At 38.2% G+C, this 22,988-nt stretch overlaps 1 protein-coding gene across 1 annotated transcript; it reads left to right on the forward strand.

The window, feature by feature from the left end:
- The first annotated feature begins 3,556 nt into the window (after positions 1 to 3,556).
- MED17 (mediator complex subunit 17) lies at positions 3,557 to 22,255 on the forward strand. The gene is made up of 12 exons (XM_081062656.1): positions 3,557 to 4,004; positions 6,691 to 6,857; positions 7,936 to 8,155; positions 9,875 to 10,011; positions 10,101 to 10,185; positions 10,537 to 10,689; positions 11,602 to 11,729; positions 12,590 to 12,774; positions 15,078 to 15,215; positions 18,116 to 18,233; positions 19,994 to 20,153; positions 21,169 to 22,255. Exons 1-12 carry the CDS (start codon positions 3,755 to 3,757, stop codon positions 21,378 to 21,380), a joined length of 1,953 nt encoding a protein of 650 aa, XP_080918782.1. The 5' UTR covers positions 3,557 to 3,754; the 3' UTR covers positions 21,381 to 22,255.
- The last annotated feature ends 733 nt before the right edge of the window (positions 22,256 to 22,988 follow it).

Genomic DNA, 22,988 nt, shown 5'->3' on the forward strand with positions numbered 1-22,988 from the left:
CTCAAATAGTGCTGCCACAACCAGTTATTCATATGGAAAAATAAAATTGGCCTGGATTCAACACTAGAGGAACTAAAGACTTACATGTGAATATTAAAATTTTTAGTTTTAGAAGGAAGTATGAGAGGATATCTTTATGACCTAGAAGTATGGAAGGATTTCCTAAAGAACAGAAGGCACAAACTAAAAGATAGATAAATCTGATCTGACAACATTACAATATAAAACTGTCCTAAAATGAAGACTGCAGACCACAGTCTGGGAAAACATTTTCAAAACAGCTGATGAAATTCATATTGAGATTGCATTAAGAACATCACCAAGTCAATGAGGAAAAGACAAACACCCAATAGAAAAATAGGCAGAAATTGTGAACTGGCACTTGGCAGAAAAGGAAAAAAAACACCAATGGTTGGTGTTAAATGTTAAGATTTCTATTTCCAGTAATAATAGATTAGATAATTCAGACAACAACTCTGACTAAAAACAATTTTAAAAGCTGGAAAAATATAAAAGTACCTCCTTGAAGGTAGTAAAGAGTTAAGATAGCGACAAACTACTCAGCCAGTCAGTATCTGGGAGAGAATGGAAGCCCAGCTTAGGTCAGCCAACCCCTACGACTCATAGATGCTTCAAGTATGAATGATTTCTGTTTCAAACCTGTGACTTTTAGGGTGCTCTATTTCAGGGCCCATCAGCTCCAAGTCAAGCAATAGGTAACTGATTTAAAATTAAACACATGGAAATAATAAGTTGTGGTTGTTTCTAGAAGGGAGGGAGATGTGAACTAGGAAGAGTACAAAGGAATTTCAACTATTTCAGTAATGTTTTATTTCCTAATAAAATGGTGTGAATACAGAGATGTTTGTTGTTACCTTCTTTTTAACTCTTAAAGGACATAGTACCTTGAATTTTTTTGGAAGTATGTTCTTTGGTACTTAATTTTTCATGTATTTTCTTAAAATAGCTTTAAGTTTATACCAAATAATTATGGTGATTTAGTAATTAATGTTCAATTATTTTTAAATTAAGTATTTCCCTTCTGCTCTCTTGACTTGGTTAAAATTATTTTCTGATATATTGACATCCCATTCCTATAATACCATTTTTTCCTAAGGAATTATCTTTTGTATATTTGGTGACCTCCATTTATGATAATGGGGAAAGTGATGGACAGTAATGGGGAGGGATGACCATGTTGGGTGAGGATATTCTACTTGCCTTTGGGGAGCATGGGAAAGTGTCAATGACAATATACTGTGTGATGTTTTTCTATGAAATGTATTGGAATATCTATCAAGATTGGATCATCACATACCAACTTCTTTGTCTTGGATACTAGCGAATTCTTATGAGGCATGTTATGAATGAAATGACAAGCCTGTCCTGGTGCAGTGACAAGAAAAATCAACACAAGTGTAGGTAAAGGTTTAAGAGGCCTTGGCTCTGAAAAGACTATTAACAGGAAGAGGGTTCTGTATTCAATGAGACAGAAGTGAAGGTAGAACTGCAGAGTGAGCTAAAAACCTGTTACAAATAGGAAGCCTCTCCAAATGAGAAGCCAGGCGATGGGCTGAGTTACTAAGGATCACAAGCCCTTGGGAAAGTGAGCTGTCCTCCTGCAGAGTTCACACCTGAGGTCTCTAGAAGTTGCCTTAAGGACCTAAGTGAGAACTTTGGCTCTATTAAAAAACTTCTTGAGTGAATTGGCTTGGGTCCCACTCAAGGGCTGTTTCCCATCTGATTTCAAATATGGGGGGAGGGGGGAAGGTGTGTCCTCTGAAAAACTCCAGGGCCTCTTCCCCTGACTAGAAAGTGGGAATACTGCCTTTACCTTTCCATCAGTGTTCTCCAAAGTGGGGTGCACGAATCATAGCAAGTGCACAAGACATTCCAAGGGTTGAAGTCATATTAGAATGTCTGTTTACATATTTTATTTCACCCTTTTAAATTTCATTGTTGCGTATATTTCTTAAACTACATTATATTAGGGATGTCAGCTGAAATTTTTTTAGCTGACAGAAGTTCAAAAAGCTTGGAGATTAGATGTATTTATATCATCTTTCCAAACCTAAAATGAGAACACAATCTGACAGATACAAGGGCAATTATGTGACTAATCAAATCTTAAAAACTGTTATCTACAGAAAATCTAGTAAAGTCATTGGCCAAATCTATGGTTACTGTTTGTGGAACTCCCATCTTTGGCCTTATTTCTCTGATACATCCTGTTTTTCTGAGACGTTCTCTTTTTCTGAAGTGTATTAACTACAGCAAAGACTGACTTAAGTTTAGAGTAATGCTTGGCATTTAGTTCCATTAGCAAACCTAATGTTTGCCACCACAGTAGATATCTAAAAGTAGACCCCATTTGCTTTTGGTTCGACTCCAGCTTCCATCTGTGAAGCCTCGGGATGGCCTGTGGTATCATTCACCACCAATGTATGGGGCGTCATCAATGTGCCGGGCACTGTGAATATGCAAAGATGAAGAAGACCTGGTCCCTGCCCCGGCCAAACTGCAGAGGTTATGAGCACCTTATAAAGATGAAAGGAAAAACACATTTAAAATACTTCGCCCAAGTGACGAGCACAAAGAGAGCCCATGATAAGTATTAAATTTAAAATAAAGTACTAAAACTTTTTACACATGTATGCCTCAAGAGTACAGTAGTTCTCAAACTGATTTTGCAACAGAATCACTGACGAGCTTGCCCCAAACAGGTTGCCCTGGAAATCTGAGCTGCCCCAACTGCACCCTGCCACGTGCAGTGCTTTGGCAGAGACCGAAACCTCATTTTCCTAAACACCTTTAGAAAGTAGTTCAGAAACTTAATTTTGGTCAGAACAAAACATGGAAAGGTGCGTAGGTGATAACACGTGATTCCTTAAATTACGCCGAATTTTGTAATAGAAAGTAATCCATCTTCCCTGGTGGAATTACTACCAATGAAATACTTCCCTGGGGACTCAGAGACTGCAATTATACCACTGCTTCTTAATCTTATAAATATTACCTATTGTCAGTTACTTAGGCATGCAATATTATTAAGTGCATGTACGTGCAAGCATCTTGGAGATGGTCACCGTCATGGAGTTTACAACTAACGGGAAAACAGATACACTAATTATGGGATCTAATTTAAAGTAGTAATAAGCACTCTTGTTTTCCTCCAACTACGCCCTTATTTTATAACTCTTCAGACATGTATCCACTCTAGGTGTAAGCCCTCAAATCTCAGTATTGCTAGAGGAACTCTCATTGCTAAGATCCAGGGACCCATTCGTTTCTTTTTCCCTACTTCTTTTCGGCCTTCTTCAGCTTTTCCTTCCTATTTCAAACAAGTAACACTTAAACTGCAGACGGACCCCGGGGACCAGCCTCTCCACGTTCTCGGCACCCGGATCGCCACCTCCCGCCGCGGCCCAGACCTCCCGCAGGAGAGGGTGCGTTTCCCCGGCCCCAGCGCTGGGAGTCACCGGAAGTTCTCTCCCGGAAGTCGCGAGCGTCCGCGCGTGCCGCTAGTTTCTTTCCGGGAGATTCCCAGCGGGGAGTGCGTCCTGCAGTGCATCCTGGGAAAGTCGCTGAGCCTCCGGCTTTGTTTCCGGCAGAGCAGTTACGTTCGCTTTCCCCAGGACCCGCACAGGCACCGCGATTCCTGGGTTCCGGGCTCCCCGCGGAGGCGCCTCTGCTTCCTCCTCTCCCGGGGTCTGGCTTGTGGGGGCTGCTCCCGCCGCTCGCCCTCGCCGCCAGCATGTCTGGGGTGCGCGCGGTGCGGATCAGCATCGAGTCGGCCTGCGAGAAGCAGGTCCAGGAGGTGGGCCTGGATGGCACTGAGACGTACCTGCAGCCGCTGTCCATGTCGCAGAACCTGGCGCGGCTGGCCCAGCGGATCGACTTCAGCCAGGGTTCGGGCTCCGAAGAGGAGGAGGTGGCGGGGGCCGAGGGCGACGCGCAGGACTGGGCGGGGGCCGGGCCCAGCGCGGACCAGGACGACGAGGAAGGTAAGGTCCGTGGCAGCCGCTCCGGGGCGCTGAGCGGGTCCGGGGATCCCAGGTAATGACACCGCCTCTTCGGCGCCAGGTGAGCGGCTGTTTGAAAGGAACACCCGTGCGGAACTGTGACTGTGCTGCTCGTCTCTTTCAAAGACAAAGTGTCCGTTTAGGGCCCTGCTTGACCCTTGCGACTCCTCATCCTCCTGCAGGTGTCCTGGAGTTGGAGCCTTGGAGACACCGTCACTGGTGAAGTGCTTGGATAACGTTTGTAGTGGGGCTTTGGTGCTAACGTGGCACACCCCGGTTAAGGTCCCTGTAGTTCATATCGTGGCTCTGCGTCTTTCTCCCTGTGTGGGCTTGAACTTTGCTTCCTTGTGCAGTGTTAAAACTGGTGCTAACACCTCCCGAAAGGAGGTCTGTATTCACGGACGTGGGAGAGAGAATGTTTAAGAGGTAAAAGAGGTAAGCAGGGGCCGAACCGTGCGGGGCCGGCACGCCAAGCGAAGCGGGATGCGCTGGAGTCCATGGAAAATAAAACTGGAAGGAGGGAGAGTTGTACAGAAAGTACGATTGTCATTATTGTCCTTAGTTACATGCAACAGACCCTACGCACATGGGGATTGAAGGGTGGCATTCCAAGCCAGTGATCTTGGGAAAATTGAGGGTCCATTTGGGAACCAAAGGTAAATACCACCTTGTACCTCACACAAAAATCATTCCCACAAGGATGGAAATTCAGATGAAGAGAATAAAACACAATATCGGAAGGAAGGTATACTCACATAAGTTTGGGAGTAAGGGACCTTCTTAAGCAAGATAGGAAATACAAGGTAAAAAGGAAAAGAGAGAGACATTAATTACATAAAAATTTAAAATACTAATGGAAACAGATGCTGTAAATAAAGGAAAAAGAGAAGTGACCGACTGGGAAAAGTACTTGCAACATATATGACACGCAAGTGGTTGATATCCCTGATATCCAGAGGCCCTTCGACCTGCAAAGAAAAAGACGGACCAAAGGAAAACTAGACCAAAGATATGAACAGTCAGCTCACAGAGGAAAGACTTCAGGTTTCACTAGTAGGGAGAAACTAACTAAAACATCCTCAAGATACTATTTTCATGCGTAAGATTAGCAGTTTAAAAGATTGTTAACATCCAGGGTTGGGAATGCGTATTGATAGAGCCTTTTTAGAAGTCTGGCAGTTCAGTATGTGTCAAAATCTTAAATGTGTATCACTTTTAACCCACTAATATCACGACTAAAATTTAACCTACAGAAAATGTACATGTACACAAATGTTGTTCAAGATGTTTACTGCAATTCAAACTTTCACTTATAAAATAAGTAAGTCACGGGGAGGTAATGTACAGCCTAGGAAATATAGTAAAAAATATTGTGATAACGTTGTACACTGTCAGATGGTTTCTAGATTTATCATGGTGATCACTTCTTTAGGTGTATAAATGTTGAATAACTATGCTGTACACCTGAAACTAATACTGTATGATAGCTATACTTAAATTAAAAAATTTTAAAAGAAAAAAAAGATTAATGAAGGCATATATAGATGCTTAGTCCAAACAAGTAAATCTGGTAATAAATGTAAATGGGACCAAAAATAAAAGATGTTTACTGCTACTAACGTTGTTGGAACCAATCTACATATCCATCAAATAGGAATGGTTATTTGTATATCCGTATCCATGCTCCAGAATATCATACTGTATTAAAAGAATGGAGTAGATCTGTATGTGCTGACATGAAAGTGTCACTAAAACATATTAAGTAGGGGAAAAGCAAGCAATACAAAGATGGGAGTATACGTATGTAAATACATAGAAAAACACTTGGACAGCTACACCCCAACTGTTAGTAGTGATTACCTTTCAGGAGTGGGGAGAATTAGGAGTGAGGAATAAAGGAAAACTTTCACTTTTTTACTCTGTAACTCTGTTGTTTGAACTCTGTACAGTAAGCATGTGTTCATGAAATTTAATTTTAAAAATGTTTAAGAAGTTGGAAGATACGTTATTGGTATTTAACAGCTGAGTGCTGCCATTATAAGTCATTTTTATTTTTGTACTTCTCTGTATTTTGGAAATTCTCTATGATTACTGATTCACGTTTTAAAAGCTGGAAGAAAAAAGGTCATTAAAAAGGCCTATACAGGGGCGGCCGGATGGCTCAGTTGGTTAGAGCACGAGCTCTGAGCAACAGGTTTGCTGGTTTGATTCCCACATGGGCCAGTGAGCTGTGTTCCCCACAACTAAGATTGAAGGACAACAGTTTGACTTGGAACTGATGGGTCCTAGGAAAAACACTGTTCCCCAATAAAATACATACACACTGTTCCCTTCCCCCAATAAAATCTTTTTTAAAAAAAATCTTTAAAAAAAAGCCTGCATAAGTTTGAAAAGATATTTGAATGCCTACCTGTCATGTTGTAATGTTAGATTTAATCTATGGAAATTAGGTATCATATTTGTTTCACCATGTAGGAATTGCTTACTTAAATGGTAACAAAGATTCAAGAAATGATGGAAAGATCAGATAGAAGAGGAAACAATTTGAAATAAAATTTGTTATTTCTTCTGTTAGTACTTCTAAATCTCAAAATGAGTTTTGTATTTTATATTCAATGTAACTAAAACCTATGTATTTCTTTTTCCTTTTTTTCTTTTCTCTTCTTAGGGTTGGTAAAATTTCAACCGTCCCTTTGGCCTTGGGACTCAGTGAGGAACAATTTGAGAAGTGCCCTGACAGAAATGTGCGTTCTCTATGACGTTCTCAGTATTGTTAGGGATAAAAAATTTATGACTCTTGATCCTGTCTCTCAGGATGCACTTCCTCCAAAACAGGTATTTGTGGACTTTCATTGACTAATGGTACCATTTTATTAAGTCCCAGGATCAGTTTTTAGGCTTTGTTCCCTTTTCTTTTCATGCAAAATTAAATCAAGCTGAAGATTTAAAGACTAACTGGTTCAAAAAAAGGCATAAAACTACATCTTCTTTATTTATTAATATACCTGTGACCCTCAGAAGAGTGAAGTCTCATTAATAATATAATACTTTAAAAGTTTCCCAAATTTTAAATTTGTACAGCCTAGATCCTTGGTCTGTACTGTATTATACAAAAATGTGATGTTAAATGACTTTGGAGTCAGATCTGGGTTCAAATCTTTCCTCTGCCCTTACTGGCCTTGTAACCTTGGACAAATTCTTTTCTAAGTCTCAATTTTCCTATCTAACACCCTAGCCCCTGGTTAGAAAAATGAGAAAGGCCAAATTATGGAAGATATTAAAAGTAAGGTAGAATTACTGAGATTTGATGGCAAGTATATTTAATTTTTGAGCATTAGAAGATGAAAGGGAGGCAGCAGAAGGATGAATTGGTGAACAAAGAGTCTGAAATCAGGGAGGCCACTTAGGTCCTTAAGGAAAACAGCATCAGGACCATGACCAAGTTAGGATATAGAAAGGAAGCAATGGTTGTAAGACCTCATTTGTAAATCAAATTAATTGAATATAATTACTCATGTGATAATAGTTTCGGAACCTAGAAACATTGCACTGGAAGACTTTGTAGAGATAATTAAATGTGCTTCCTTCACTTTATAGAGAGAAAACTAAGGCCCAGATCTGTGAAGATTTCATAAAGCCAGTGGTTAGAAAGCCACGCCTACACCTCCAGCACCTGACTCATAGCCCATTGCTTTTTCTACCATTCTGTGCTTTTCTTAGAAAGGAGTCTCCAGGAGTTTCTTGAGCTCTCTAAGAACTTAGAATTAGGTTCCCTAATATGAACAGTAGATTATTGTGATATTTTTATGAAACTGCTCTTGAGTGTGTATTTTATTATTGAGAAAATATATAATTTTAAAACCATTTAAAAATAATACATTGAAAAACTATACTTTTGGATTGTTTTTGATAGAATCCTCAGACATTGCAGTTGATATCTAAAAAGAAGTCACTTGCTGGAGCAGCACAAATCCTATTGAAGGGAGCAGAAAGACTGACTAAATCAGTTACTGAAAACCAAGAAAATAAGCTACAAAGAGACTTCAACTCTGAGCTTTTGAGATTAAGGCAACATTGGAAACTTCGAAAAGTTGGAGATAAAATTCTTGGAGACCTCAGCTACAGAAGTGCAGGTATAGACTTGTTAAAAACGATGCTTTTAAACAGCAGTTTGTCAAAAAAAACTATACAGAGTTGATTGTAGTGTTACATGTTCTATAATATACTGTTTCTCAGTTACATTTTGAAGTTTTAATTTCTATACACACAAGCTTGAAAGAAGCTAAAATTATTCTTATCATACCCTTATGTAAATATATATAAATAGTTTAGATTCACTTTGAAAACCTTTTAGCTACATGAAACTGAAAGTTAAGAGATAGGGCTTATTTGCTAACACACCCTGAACTATAATTGACATTTTAGTCAGAAGTAAGGAGATAGGACTGGACGCCTCAATCAGGGGCTCACCTGTAACCCTCAGAAACTGGGCATTAAAGGAGAAAAGAAACATTTCTTCATTCTTCTTTTTTTTCTTCCTCCCTTTAGTCTGCTAAGCTGTTGTCACATGCTGGGTGAAGGCAGGGTATGGCGAAAACACTTAGCCTTCCTTTTCCCATTCAACCAGGGCTGCGGCACTAACTTAAGTATATTTTGTTGGAGTATACCAGTTTGCTGATCCTGAATTCACATCTTTTGTGAATTCACATCTTTTGTTATAAATTCTTTGTTGTTGTGCTATAATGCCATGTTTCTCAAGGTAATGATGGTAATGTCTTCAAGCTGCTGAAGTGTATTCAGGGGAACTGAAGTGTATTCAGGGGAACTATACAGGAAAAGTTTCTAAGAGTCACAGCTCAGTGGGGTAAAGATTCTGAATGCAAAGGGATAAAGCAAGGAACCCTGGCTGTAATCGGTGAGATAACAGTAGTGGAGTACTATTTTAAAAGGATTCATTTGCCAGAGCAAGCCATCATTATCCTAAAATTGAAGTGGTTAAGTTCAATACTAGAGGACCTGCATGTCTCAGCATTGATGTGAATTGGGAAATTGTGAATTCTGAAGGTAAAGTCCCATCACAAAGATAAATTCAAGATGACAGAGACATTTTTGCATTGCATAAGGTGGTCTGTAGAAGCAGTACTTTCTGGCTCTGGACATTGTAAGTTCTTCCCAACAAATAGTTATGTGCAAGTACTTTACCTAATTTTTCTCTATGGAACAGTCACCCATGATTATAAAAGGATTTGTTACATTCTGTTTTTAATTGCAAGAAAGTCTTAAAACAATGTTATAACAATCCCTTCTTATAAAATAGCAGTTATATTTAATCACCCACTCCTCACATAATTTAGCAACCAGAACAACTTACACAAACTTTGGCACTGAACAAAAACACATCACATATAAATCGAGGAACTGATTGAAAAAAAGAGTGGTCTGTGCCCTGTCTTTTTGTCCTTCTCTTGCTGCATCAGAACACTTCAGTTGCAGCATTATTACAGAGGCTGAGCTACAGAAGTCTTTCATCTCCACGGTTTAAATCTGAGAAGTATTTTCTAGAAGTACATTGATTTTATCAAAACTCGTTTGGAATAAAACAATTTGTATGGCTCATGGAGTTTGTATGATAATGATACCATTAGACTAAGGAGTGTTACTTTTCTAAGGTACATAATTCTTTTCTCCTTCCCTTCTTCCCTTTGCTTACCGCTCCTTCCCTTTTCTTCCTGAAATACACGTTTTGGTGGAAACTTAATTTAGGATTCAGTGATGTGGATGTGAAATATTATTTAATAGTGTATGTTAAATATGTTAACTTTTTAACTTTCCTATTTTTAATACCCTATTAGGATCTCTCTTTCCCCATCATGGTACCTTTGAAGTAATAAAGAATACAGATATTGATCTGGATAAGAAAATACCTGAAGATTACTGTCCTCTTGATGTTCAAATTCCTAGTGATTTAGAGGGATCTGCATATATCAAGGTATATGTCAGAGTATTTTTCAGTTAATTTTTTTATTTATAGCCGAGAAGCTAATTTGCTAACATTTTTGTGTTTTTATTGTGACACAGGTTTCAATTCAAAAACAGGCTCCAGACATAGGTGATCTCGGCACAGTTAACCTCTTCAAACGACCTCTGCCCAAATCCAAACCAGGTGTAATTATGTTCTGTCCTCTAACTTCTAGTTGATCTGAGCTTACATGTACAAATAAACTGAAGATAAATAGGAATAATAGGTATTTTGGAGTAAGAACAATTGAAAATGTACTACTTACAATTTGTTAATTAACCATTAGTGAATAGCTGTGCAATCTTTTTTTTTTTTAAAGACTGAACTTATTTACCAGTTTTCTTTGTGTAAATGAAATAATTTTTATATTTTGGAAAGGATATGCTATAATATGTTTTCTGAACTTCTGTTGTATGCGTTCAGATCACCATTTAAGCTAGTTAATGCATCATGTAGTTTGATAATTAATATATTCATATGTCTCCTGTCTTTTAGGTTCGCCACATTGGCAGACGAAATTAGAAGCAGCACAAAATGTCCTCTTGTGTAAAGAAATTTTTGCACAGCTCTCTCGGGAAGCTGTTCAAATTAAATCACAGATCCCTCACATTGTGGTGAAAAACCAGATTATCTCTCAGCCCTTTCCAAGTAAGAGCAGGCAACCCTTTTGAGACTTATAAATAGGACTTTGTGGTTTAGGGAACAGGACAAAGTGAGTAGTTACTAGGGTGTATTGAAAGAACAGTAAGATCAAAGGGGTAGTGACAGCTGGTAAATCACGCAACGCAAACTGCACTGCTAACTATTCTGTGCCCTAAATACTGTAACTCCTGGATTCTAAACAGTACGTATTAAAAATTTGCACTAGCAGGGCCACTATTCAGCAACAGTGCCTTTGAGTGTCTATACTAACATCTTTTGTGGAAGATTTTTTAGGGATCCTGCCTTATTGTCTAAATGAGATGTCAATCAGAAAAGGCTTAATTTATTAAGTACCCATAACATTTCTAAGTTGGTGGAAATTTAGCTTCAATTATATTATTTAAAAGCAGTTAGACTGGAGATCAGTTTGTAGTTAGCTGTGCATTTGTTTTTTACATACATTCTGAGGAGTACCTTAGATCTTGTGGAGGTAATTGGTTTTGGGAATGAAAAGTTTCATCCTAGTTCATTTGGGAGCAGGGAAGGGTATCAGCTGGTTAGTGAGACCAAATACCAACTTGTGTTTTGTGGGGTGTTTTTTTTTTAAGGGCATTTTTAAAAATTTATTTAAAGGCAAAAAGAAAAAAAATGAATTCATAGAAAGCTTCCATTCTCGTTTTTAGCCACAGCTCAAAGTCAGCAGCCATATTGTAGATCAACAGAATTTGAATTGTTAAAATACATGGTAGTTCCTTGCCTTCATGAATAGCGTTTTGGTGTAAAAATGTTACTCAGGAAGCCTCCTCTTCAAGTTTAGAATGCGTCTTTTGAAAATCGGCTGTGATTTTATATAAAGACAGGATGTGCCTTTTTATACTTTTAGTTACTTATATCTGTTCTACTTCTTTTTATAAATAGGCTTGCAGTTATCTATTTCTTTGTGCCATTCCTCAAATGATAAGAAATCCCAAAAGTCTACTGAGAAGCAAAGTCCGGAGGACCACCTTTATGTCTTAGAGCATAATTTGCATCTACTGATTAGAGAGGTAAGAAAATAAATACTTTTGTTTGCCTGTGGTAAGCATATCCAGGGCAGTGAATATACCTACACCACCTCCCCTCTGCTGAGTCCTGTTATTCACATCGCAGCCACATTCACTGTCTGTGACGTGAAAGATCCTTGCTATATGCTCAGGGAATAGAGATGATTGGAGTACAGCTTCTAGTGGTAGAAACATACCGTAAGTTGTAGAGAGAGGTATAAGAAATACATGCCAAAGGGTACAGAGGGAAGCGGTTCTGATTGGGCTATCAGGGAAAAAGTTTGGCTAGGGCCTGTGAACAGGATAGTTGAGCTTTTCGGGACATAATCTACTTTCAGGTCATCTAGAACTGTGTTTCCTGAGTGCTGGTTGATAGTTTAGGCTAATTTCAAAAGAATTCCCCCCGAGAAACTTTGAATCGGAGTATGTATTCTAGCCTCCCCTGCCTCACCCCAAAATCTGGTCAGGTGTTTGTGATGGTGCAAGAATCAGTATTCTTTTAAAATTCTTTGGGTGGTTCTGTTAGGCAGCAGATTTGGGAACCTTTAACCTAGGGTGTAGTGGAATAGCTGTCTACTGATTGCATGTGTTTTGTCAATGAGACTTACTAAAGAGTTGTGTTTGTTTCTGTACTTTAAAACTTGTTTTAAAAAAAAAGGACAGCTGAGAGGGACCCTTCTTTTTACAAACTCACATTACACAAGGCCTAGTAGATGATAAGATTTATCTGTTTTCCAAGACTGCCTTTATATGTGGTTCAGATCCATGGCTTTCATGTTTCCAAACTGTAAGCTGTGCTTTGAGCATTGTGTAGTATTTACTGTGTGGGTGTTGGGCGTTTATAATGGCTGTTCTTGTTACAGTTCCATAAGCAGACCTTGAGTTCCATCACGATGCCTCATCCAGCAAGTGCACCTTTTGGCCACAAGAGAATAAGACTTTCAGGTCCTCAAGCTTTTGATAAAAATGAAATTAATTCATTACAGTCCACTGAAGGGCTTCTGGAAAAAATAATTAAACAAGCAAAGCATATTTTTCTGAGGAGTAGGTAAGGATGAACAATGTGACTCTTTCTTTGCAACTGCAGTTCTTTTTCCTTTATTAGTTATCTCATTACATTATTTTTGGAATGCTTTAACCTTTTTTTCCTAGAGAGAGGAAGGTGATGGCAGTGTAAGAATTTATGGTTGTAGACCATAAATTTGGGGAAATTTGGGGAAACCTCAGATCTATGGCCCATGTAATTTAATCTGCTGTTTCTAACATGGCACTAAACTTTTCAAAGATGACTCACTAGGAATATACCTTAGAACACCATACTTTCTGCGACAACCCATCCTTGATATACTCATTCCAGAACTGATTTAAATTTTTTTTTTTAAAGCTTTCTGTATTTTTTGGTTGTCACACATTTTAGGACTTTGGAAAGTGCTTTCCTGTATGTTGATTTATTTAATCCCTGTTCTTTTAGGTAGATAGTGTTAACCCATTTTTGCTGATGAGAAGATTAAGGCCTAGAGATTACACAGCTAAAAAGTAGCAAAGTCACTTCCATACACATTGTTTACAAAGGAACTTGACATGATTGGACCTAAATGTATCTTTTTCAAATGTTAAAGGGTGCTCTTCTATTTTGTTATTGGTACTGAGTGAAGAAGTCTGTTTGCTAAGTAACCACTTGCTAAGTAACTTTGGGCAAATTACTTAATAATATCTGTGGCCCTCAAGTCTATTCCTCTGGGGGTGTAGGAGTCTGGTCTTAGGATCAAATTAAATAATGTTTGTAAGAAGTTCCTTACAAACAAAATATTACATGGTAGGTTCCTGTTACTTTTCATTTGTGCATTTCAATGATAAAAGCTGTTAATTTAAGTATATTGTTAACCTTTCATATTTCTGACTGACCATCAAGTTAAATATTCCCTGAAATAAATAAGGGGCATGGAAATAGCTATCTGTAGAACCATTATAAATTTCAGAGTAGTAGTAATAGTCTTAGAAGCAGCAAAACTTTAAAAATGTTCCCTTTTTTCCCTAAGTATAGAAATAGTCTTCCAGTACATCAACCCCACCTGTAGACCATACACAGCAAGGTCTTCTATTCACATGCTCGTATACTTTGATATGTATGTGTCAGGGCTTGTGTATCTTTTTTAAAAAACGAATCTGGGAACATAAAATTTCATACCCTGCCTTCAAAGATATTTTAATATATTCCATTAAGTGAAAATTCCATGATTTCTTTTACCATGTCTCAGTTGCTAGATATTTTATATTTCCAGTTTGTTGATACATGTAATGTTGAGATGAACAGTCTCACATACATATTTATTGGCTGTAGGAATTTTTGAAGCCCTGTCAAGGAAACAAATCAGAAATGGAAACGTTAAGGATGGATTGAAAGAAACCAGCACTAGAACAGAAGCAGTGAAAGAGCAAACCCCTGTTTATGTAAAACCCCTTGTCCTCAATGGCTGTTATCATTTCTTCCTGCCTTTTCCTACTCTTTTCAATCAAGTACTAGAATCAGATCATTAGAAACTGAGGACCTCCAGTAGTTTGGTTACCTTCATGATTTATGCTTTGGTTCTAGGCAGTGGACGTTGATTAGTGTGTATAAGATACAAAGGAAAGATTACTCACTTTGGAGTTAGACTCCCAGTTTTGTACTATGGCTCACAGCTCTGTAACTGTGGGCAAATTACTTAACGTTGCTACACTGCTTTTTTCTTTTCTGAAAAATGGAGCTAATAATAGTACCAACTTCACAGGGTTGCTTGTAATGTTATGTAATTCATGAAAGCACATATTGTAATATTTAGTACATAATTAGCCCTTGATGAATCTTAGCTCTCATTTATACTTATATTTATCTTTCTTGGAGTTAAGGTTTGAATTGTGCAAAAAGCCTCTCTAGCTTCTTTTGGAAATAATTATAATTCCATTACAGTAATAAGTCTCAGGTGTGGGTGTGTCCCAAGTCATTTGTTATCAGGGACCGAGTATTGATATTCACAAATGATTTTCTTTAGAGCTGAGGTTACCCTGGAAGTATCCTTCTCACTGTGTTCTGGTACGAGTTCCTGAGTGGGAGAAAGCAAATGGAGGTAAAGGAAATCAGCCTGTGCGTGCGAGAGTGTTGTAATGTGAAGCCGAGAACCAGCACGTCAGAGCAATGTGAAGGAGGGCCTCAACTACAACTGACCTTGCTTTAAAATCTTGCTTTTCAAATGGTGCTAGTTTCAAAAAGTAGTCATCTGGTTTTCAAATCGCCATACTATTGATAAGTGATTTATAATCTTATTATTTTAGGTTGACTTTTGATCAATTTTAACTTTTTTTCTTTAAAAGAACTGCTGCAACTATTGACAGCTTAGCAAGTCGCATTGAGGATCCTCAGATCCAGGCTCATTGGTCAAATATTAATGATGTTTATGAATCTAGTGTGAAAGTTTTAATCACATCACAAGGATATGAACAAATATGCAAGTAAGTGCAAAACTGAGTTATTCATTTAGTATGTTTGTGTTGTTATTTAGTATATTATGTGTTGATGTTTGCTGAGTGATTATATCAAGATTTTGTTTTTTATTTGCTAGGGTGACATAACATTCTAGTAAATTATATCAACTATAGAGTGTTTATTAGAGTGAGAAGAATAATATAGTCTCTATGAGGTAAATGTCACATATTTGAGCTGTGGTAAAAAGTGAACCTCGGAGGTACTATCATACCTCAAGAGGGTGTGATTGAAACTTAAATAACTCACCCAAGGGCACAGTGTTGAAGGTCTGATTTGGGTCCCCTCCGCTGGTGAGTGTCTTTCCTATTATAAACTGTCTTAATAAAATAGTATCTGATCAAAAAAAAAAAAAAAAAAAAAGTGAACCTCGGATTGAGCAGAAAGCTACCAAACCTCTTAGACCTAACTGTCCATAGTGGTCTCTCCAGTGAGCAAAGCAGCATACCTTGAAAGAAAGTCACCACCCTCAGGAGTAGGGGAATATAACGTATTTATTTATAATGCTATTTTTTATTATGAAGGTTATAATTTACTATTTTTTAAAAATAAAAACTAGTAGATGAGCATGATTTAAAAGATCAACTATAGAAGATAAAAGAATACACAATGGAAAGGAAATCAGTCTTGAAACTTCTAGGAAAGGATGGTGGAGAGAAGCTGGGTCATTGTTCCCTTACACCTAAGGAAATAATGAAATAATTGGGGTGACTTAGGGGTGGGTGGGAACGCAGATGTTGAATACAGGTGAAACGAGTTTAGTGTGCGTTTTTAATCATCAAGGCTGGGTGATGGAGCCATTAGCTTTCGTTAAATTGTACTATGTTTTTATTTGTGTTTAACATTTTCCATAATGAAAAGAGAAACAGTGAGCACAAAGGAGAGGGGAAAAAATTATCAGCATTGCACTGTTTAAATCTAGATCTAAGACCAAATAGCGGTGGGATTGTGGTGACAGGACCCAGTGTAAACATTGTAAACATCTGTAAGACAGGCTAGTAATAATGCAGCATTGACAAACTCAGGAGCAGGGAGAAGAAGTAGAAGGAAGTAGTAGAATGCCTTTCCCTCATCTTTTATAGCTGGGTTCATCTTATGCTATTTCAATTTGGTAGTAATTCTCTTTCTTAGAACTCCTCAGAAGCAAGTATTCAAAATAGTTTCTTAGATATCCTCTAGGAAAGTCTACGCATTTACAAGCATATATAGCCTACCTATACCCTGCCTCATTCACAAAATATCATATGCTTTTTAAACATTAAGAGATAATTCACATAACATAAAATTCACCATTTTAAAGTGTACCATTCAGTGGTTTTAAGTATATTCTCTCTATATATTTAAGTATATTCTCTATATAACTGTCGCCACTATCTAATTCCAGAACAATTCCATCACCGCCAAAAGAAAACCTATACCTATTAGTAGTCATTCTCATTTAGTTTGCCTTTTTTAAACTCGGTAGTATTTTATTGGTGAATAAGTATTCCTTTTCAGCACATACAGACCTACTTCGTTCTTCTCGACAGCTTTATTGTGTTCCATTGTATGTACCAAGACTTAATTAGCCATTTATTGATGAATATTTCAGTTGGATGCCAGCAAAATAACTTGTACATGTGCAAGCATATCCATAGGAAAAGTCTACAAGTGTAATTGCTGGGTCAAAAGATGAGGACATTTAAAAGTTCGATTAATGTTACCAAATTGCTTTTTAAAGTGGTAATGCTCCTACCAATAATGATAAGAATTCCTCTTTCCCTGACATCTTTGTTTAAAAAAAAAAAAAAAGAATTTAAAGAATTTGGTTAGATTTATAAGTTTTTTTTTAAGCCTTCTGAAGTTTGTGTTTTTCTTTGAAAGAAATACATAAACTTTAATTAATCAGAATTACAATTTTATGTTAACAATTGCCAAAGTGTTTTATTCTTAAATATTCACTGTAAAATAAAGTTTTATAAAGAGGTAATATCAAATGTGGACAGATATAAGTGCTACTTTTTGTGCATTTGTTCATCCAGATTATTTGACTTGGGGAACCTAGTGCTTCTTATATATGTCATATGCTAAAAATTTGTACATTGGTTTGTAAGTGTCGTGTTTTGCATGTTATTCATTGACTATTTTATGAGTTTCTTTGTTTGACCTAAGGCAAGTTAATAGGGTGTCCATAATATGATTTGTTTGCTGATTATTTCAGGAGAAGTTGAAGAGTTAACTAAACCCTTTCCCTTTCTGTATGAGAGTGTGACCTTTGGTGAATTCTCTAGCTCTAGTCCTCTAGTAACCTGATAAGAAAAGATGCCATCTGTGTTACTAGGCAACATTGCTTATGGCACAAATGATCCCAAACTTGTAAAATGGATCTGGACCGGGAGGAACTGTAAATACCTGATGGGGATGCCTTTGGATTTCTTGGATGGGGTGACTTCTCAAACCGGGCAGTGTCTCTTGGGGGGACCCTGGAAAACAGGCCTGTGGAGTTGTTACAACAGTGTGTGGCTCATGTGGGAATGAGGTGTGCAAGTCAGGGCAGGTCTCCCTCACACCTAGGGTGGGTCTCATCTCATTGCTGTGCTGACAGCTGCATGTCCTGCTGCTTGAACTGCCAAGAGAGGAGCAGGTGCTGCTGGCCTCTGGCGAGCTGCTGCTCCTCCGCTGTGTCCTTCTGTACACTGGGGCTCACTGTGACCTGTGTGGTCTGGCCTGAGTCTGGTGGTGCAGTGGAGCCTGAGAAAATCCCCGCCCCGTGGTTATTGGTGTAGGTTATCAAAGCTATCTGTTATGTTCTTTTTCTTTGATGTTAAGGTTTAATATTTGTGGCTTTGTATAAGGTAATTTCTGATTTTTAGTATCTGTATCTGTAAAGGTCCATTCAGCTGCAATTGAATATTGGAGTTGAGCAGATCCGAGTGGTACACAGAGATGGAAGAGTAATTACACTGTCTTATCAGGAGCAGGAGCTACAGGATTTCCTTCTGTCTCAGGTAACAGTTGCAGACTACTAGTCTCGAGCCCCTTCCTCTCATAACCATTTACAGACCAAAGTGAGTAAGGAGTAAATTATAAAAAGAAAACCATTTTTTCCTGCCATCTTACTTAATGTCTAGTGCACGTTTTACAACCTATTAGTTAGTTGAAAGTGTTGATAAACTATCCTAGATTTGTTTTCACTTAGTTCATGTTTAGAATGAAGGACCAGTTGTGAGACTAGCAAACTTTTTACTTCTCATGTTTGCCAAGGTTTACAACCATTCCAGGACCACAAAATAGCGGAGAAGTATTAACCCAAGATAATCAGAGAAAGGGTGATGAGGTGCAAAACTATAGTGGTGACCATTATCCACAACGTTAAATGGAATATTTTAATGGTAAGCCCTATGAAAGAATTCCTCATATTAAGAGGCAGTATGGAAAGGGCTCGGTTCTGATGCTAGCCCTGCCACAAATTTGCTCTGTGACACTGGGTAGATTTCTGGACTTTTTTTCGTCAACTGGAAAGTAACAACAGTATTTTTCCTTCTCTCTTCCTGTAGTCGTAATGATCCAGTGAAATATTAACTTAGGGGAGAAAGGGTAGGTTTTGAGATACTAATGTAAGAAACTATGTTTTCACATAAAACTCAAAATATACTGACATTCTCCATCCTAGAAGCAATAATCTTTTACACTGACTTGCTTCTTTGGTGCCAAGTAAATGCACTTGTGAGGTATAGCAGCTCTTGGCTGATTGCATCTAAAATGTCTTTGGCCAACTGAAGCACACATACTCAGAAATTTATTGGAAGACTGCTGGGTAGCTCCTGGAATCAATGGGTTAAGTCCAGAGAACCAGGCTTGCAAATGGATAGGGACCCAGGGAAACTAGATGGTGAGAACCACGGCCGGGGAATGCCACTGTTGCCATCCTGACCCCACTGCCTTCACTGTTGGTGGCTGAATGTACTCTACGTTGCCCCTGCGTCCCAGTCAGGGTCTTAATAGGAAACAGATGGCACACTTAGGAGGGTCTGTGTACAAAAGTGTGGGTGTAGGAGAACCTCCGTGAAAAGTGTGGTGACCTGCTGCTGTAGTAACCAAATAAGCTGGCCCATGGGGCTTGGTAGTCACCAGTCTTAAGCCAGAAGGATAGAGGAGGAGCAGGGAAGGAGCCCTAAAGGGGACAGTCAGGTAGAACAGACCACCTTGAGAAGACCAGCAGCCTTTTTTCACTGGGTACAACCAGCCTAGACACCCTCACAGGGAAGGTACCAGGACGATAAACACCCTAACCACACTCTCTTTCTTGCCATCCCACTGGCTACCATTGTCTAAACCCAGCCTGAAACCAGAGGACATGGATAGCTGTTAATGTAACCGTGCAGGTCAGGCTCCTAGGGCAGAGGAGGGTGGAGAGCATATCTGAAGGGGTAAATGGAAGAAAACTCAGCCTGCTACTCTCAATGTTGCTCCACATTTAGGACCCAGGGAGGAGTCTCCAGTGGCCACGTTTAGGTCATGTGCCTGTGTTCAGGCTGCCGGCGGACAGAGAAAGCGAGTATCAGGCTATTTTAGCTTCTGCAGGAGAAGCTGGGGTCCTACTCTCTCCCCCTTCAGTGGTCACACAGAGGAGGAGGACTCATACATAGGATAGGGGTCTGTGCTAGGCCGTGAAAACCCACCACAAGCTTATAGTCAGAATGTCAGGTCGCTACAAAGTAAATATCTGTGCTGATTGTCAATAAAGTTTCCTGTTTTAATTTCGCAGATGTCACAGCATCAGGTACATGCAGTTCAGCAGCTAGCCAAGGTCATGGGCTGGCAAGTACTGAGCTTCAGTAATCACGTGGGACTTGGGCCCGTAGAGAGCATTGGCAATGCCTCTGCTATAACAGTGGCCGCCCCCAGTGGTGACTATGCTATTTCAGGTACTTTTGCTTCTTTTCTCTTAACATTAGCTTTAATGGTTACATATCCTGAAGAGGAATTGATCTGCAATAAGTGAGTTCCTGTAGTGTGCTGAGTGTGTATCTGAGCACACTATTCAGAGCAACAGATTATTACTTCTCTCTCTGGTAGCTGTAAAAAATGTTTTGCTTGGCAACACACTTTCTAAGGAGAGCATCTGAAAACTGCCATCAGCATTGTTACTCCTGTAGTTCAAAACCTTTAATGGAGAAAAACTTTTTAAAAATATACTGCTGCAAATATGGGAAGAATGATATCTGATTCTAAAGATGGTAAAGGAAGGGATTAGAGAGGAGAGAGGTGTTTTATTAAGCGCCTGCTATGAGCTGGCACTTTAATAGGCACTTACACAAATTACCTAGTTGAAAATTATATTTGGAGTAGTTATGGTTTTAGAGTGATCTTTTCTAATACCTGTCCTAAATATTTGAAAGAGTGGGTAATCAGAAATTTTTCCCCACAGCTTGTAAACCTGCAAGCTTGGTATTGCTAGATCTTTATTGATACAAATTTTAAAATATCCTGTTCTTCTTCCCTGAGTAATAGTTAAAGCCTCATTAAAACCTGAAGTTCTAATTCAGAAGAATATTTCCTTTATCCTTCGCTGTCCTGATTCTGAACATTTGAGTTTCATTATATGTTGTATATTAACCAACTTACTAGATGTTTGGATTATTAAATAAAATTTTAGAAAAAATAAACGGGATTTTCTGAAAATACATAGGACGTTTGACTTTCCTAAGCCAAAATTCTATCTTGCCCCATTTTTATAGCACAAATAGTAATTCATGAATATTTTTACCAGCCTACTACATACGAATTAATAAATAATTTTCTAGCATATTGAAACTGAAAAGCATTTATAAACAGAGCTTTCAAGTTAGTAAATAGACAAGGTTTTTGTACTCATGGAAGAATGAAGTTGTTTACTAGTTTGGAAAATGAGTGTGTTGATGTTTTGGTTTTGCTCCACAGTTCGTAACGGCCCTGAAAGTGGCAGCAAGATTATGGTTCAGTTTCCGCGTAACCAGTGTAAAGACCTTGCAAAAAGTGATGTTTTACAAGATAGCAAATGGAATCATCTTCGTGGACCATTCAAAGAAGTTCAGTGGAATAAAATGGAAGGTCGAAACTTTGTTTATAAAATGGAGCTGCTTATGTCTGCACTTAGCCCTTGTCTGTTATGATTTTTTTCCAGAAGAGTTTCCAGATTTTTTTTTCCCCGGGGAAGTTTCCAGAAACTTTGACTTGAGGTATTTGCAGATCAATTATAAGCAAAAGGAAAAGAAATCTTCCAAAGCAGTATTATTTTTTTAAAAGTATTGATTAGCAAACGTTTACCTAACATTTTGGAACCTTCACTTTATAAGTGACAAGTGTTTTGAAATGTAGAAATTTATGTACAGTTACAGGGTTTACAGCATGGGTAAATGTAAAATAATACTTTTTTTTATGCAGCTAACTTATGGGTTTGAACTTGCTTTTTAAAATATCCCTTTGATGTTACCATCAAGTAAAACATATGGTTAAAAATTCCAGATACTTTCTGAATTCTTAACAACCTATATGAATTGTGTCTTTAATCAACTTGTCTCAAGTCCACAATTTGTTTAAAAAGATTGCTTAAGAATATTTAGACATTCTTATGACCCAGCATTCATACAGGATTTCACTCACACTGAGCGAAGCAGACCCTTTCCCTGAAGTGTAACAAAGTACATGCCCACCACAGGAACCTATCCTTCCTTCCCTACGAAAGCTGTTAAAATGCCCTCTTGTCGTCTGAATAAAATACCTCTTCCTCCAGTTGTCTTGATGCATGCCTGGATCTAATCTAAACAGGTACTTAGAGAACTTCCACAGAAAGCACCAGCTGAAGGCACTGAAGGAGGAGGCAGATTGTATCTTTCGGGCTTCTTGGGTCCCTTGTTGGTTTGTCCTCCCACTTGAATGACCAACCTTACTGCCCTGTGACACTCAATGCATGCTCCTGCCTCTGGCATTCTTCAGCCTCCACCCATTGAGCCTAGATTGCTTTTTCCAATTAAAGTCTTCTCCTGTCTCATTCTGTCAGCTCTCTGCTTTTTCACAGGGAAAATACTAATGGATTAATGGATTACATTTTGCAAATAACATTTCTTGGAATTAGTGCCCCAACCCAAAAATGCCTGAGGAACTTCCTTTAAGAAGAGATTTAAGTTTAAGAGAAGGCTTATGGGCCTTTTAGTACCATTATAAATAATTTATAGGTGATGTTTTCCTTATGAGTAGTGCTTTCAATTTTTAAAAGATATTCTCAAGAATTTATAACATGACTGTGAAGTAATGACTTCAAAGTCCCTTATATTTCTCGATCTTTTTTCTTTAAAAAGTAAAATGGAGCTTATAATACCATAACGCCTTTGTGATTTTGCTTACTTTTTTCCCTTTCTGATCAAAATACTGTATGATTCTATCCATGGAAATTGAAAGAATTGGAATGAATCTACAATTAATTATTTTAAAAATCCTACTGTAGTGCATCATAAGTTGTGGTGGCCCACCAAAGCTGCCTTAGCTAATTTTACTAAGCTAATCTGTACAGTTTCTACTCATATGAGGAGTCTTAAGTGATTTTGAAAAGCTCACACTGTAGTACAGTGAATCTCAACCTTTCACCAAAGGACCAGCTTTTAACAAAATTTCCATCCATTGCAAATTGGTACTTTGGTAAAAGATAATAAAAATGTATTACTAGAAAACTTTTTAAAGATACAAAATAAAAGGCCCCCCTTTTATTATACTAGACATAAAAT

The sequence above is a fragment of the Rhinolophus hipposideros genome (genome assembly GCF_964194185.1).
Source record: "Rhinolophus hipposideros genome assembly, chromosome: 10".
Lineage (NCBI taxonomy): Eukaryota > Metazoa > Chordata > Mammalia > Chiroptera > Rhinolophidae > Rhinolophus > Rhinolophus hipposideros.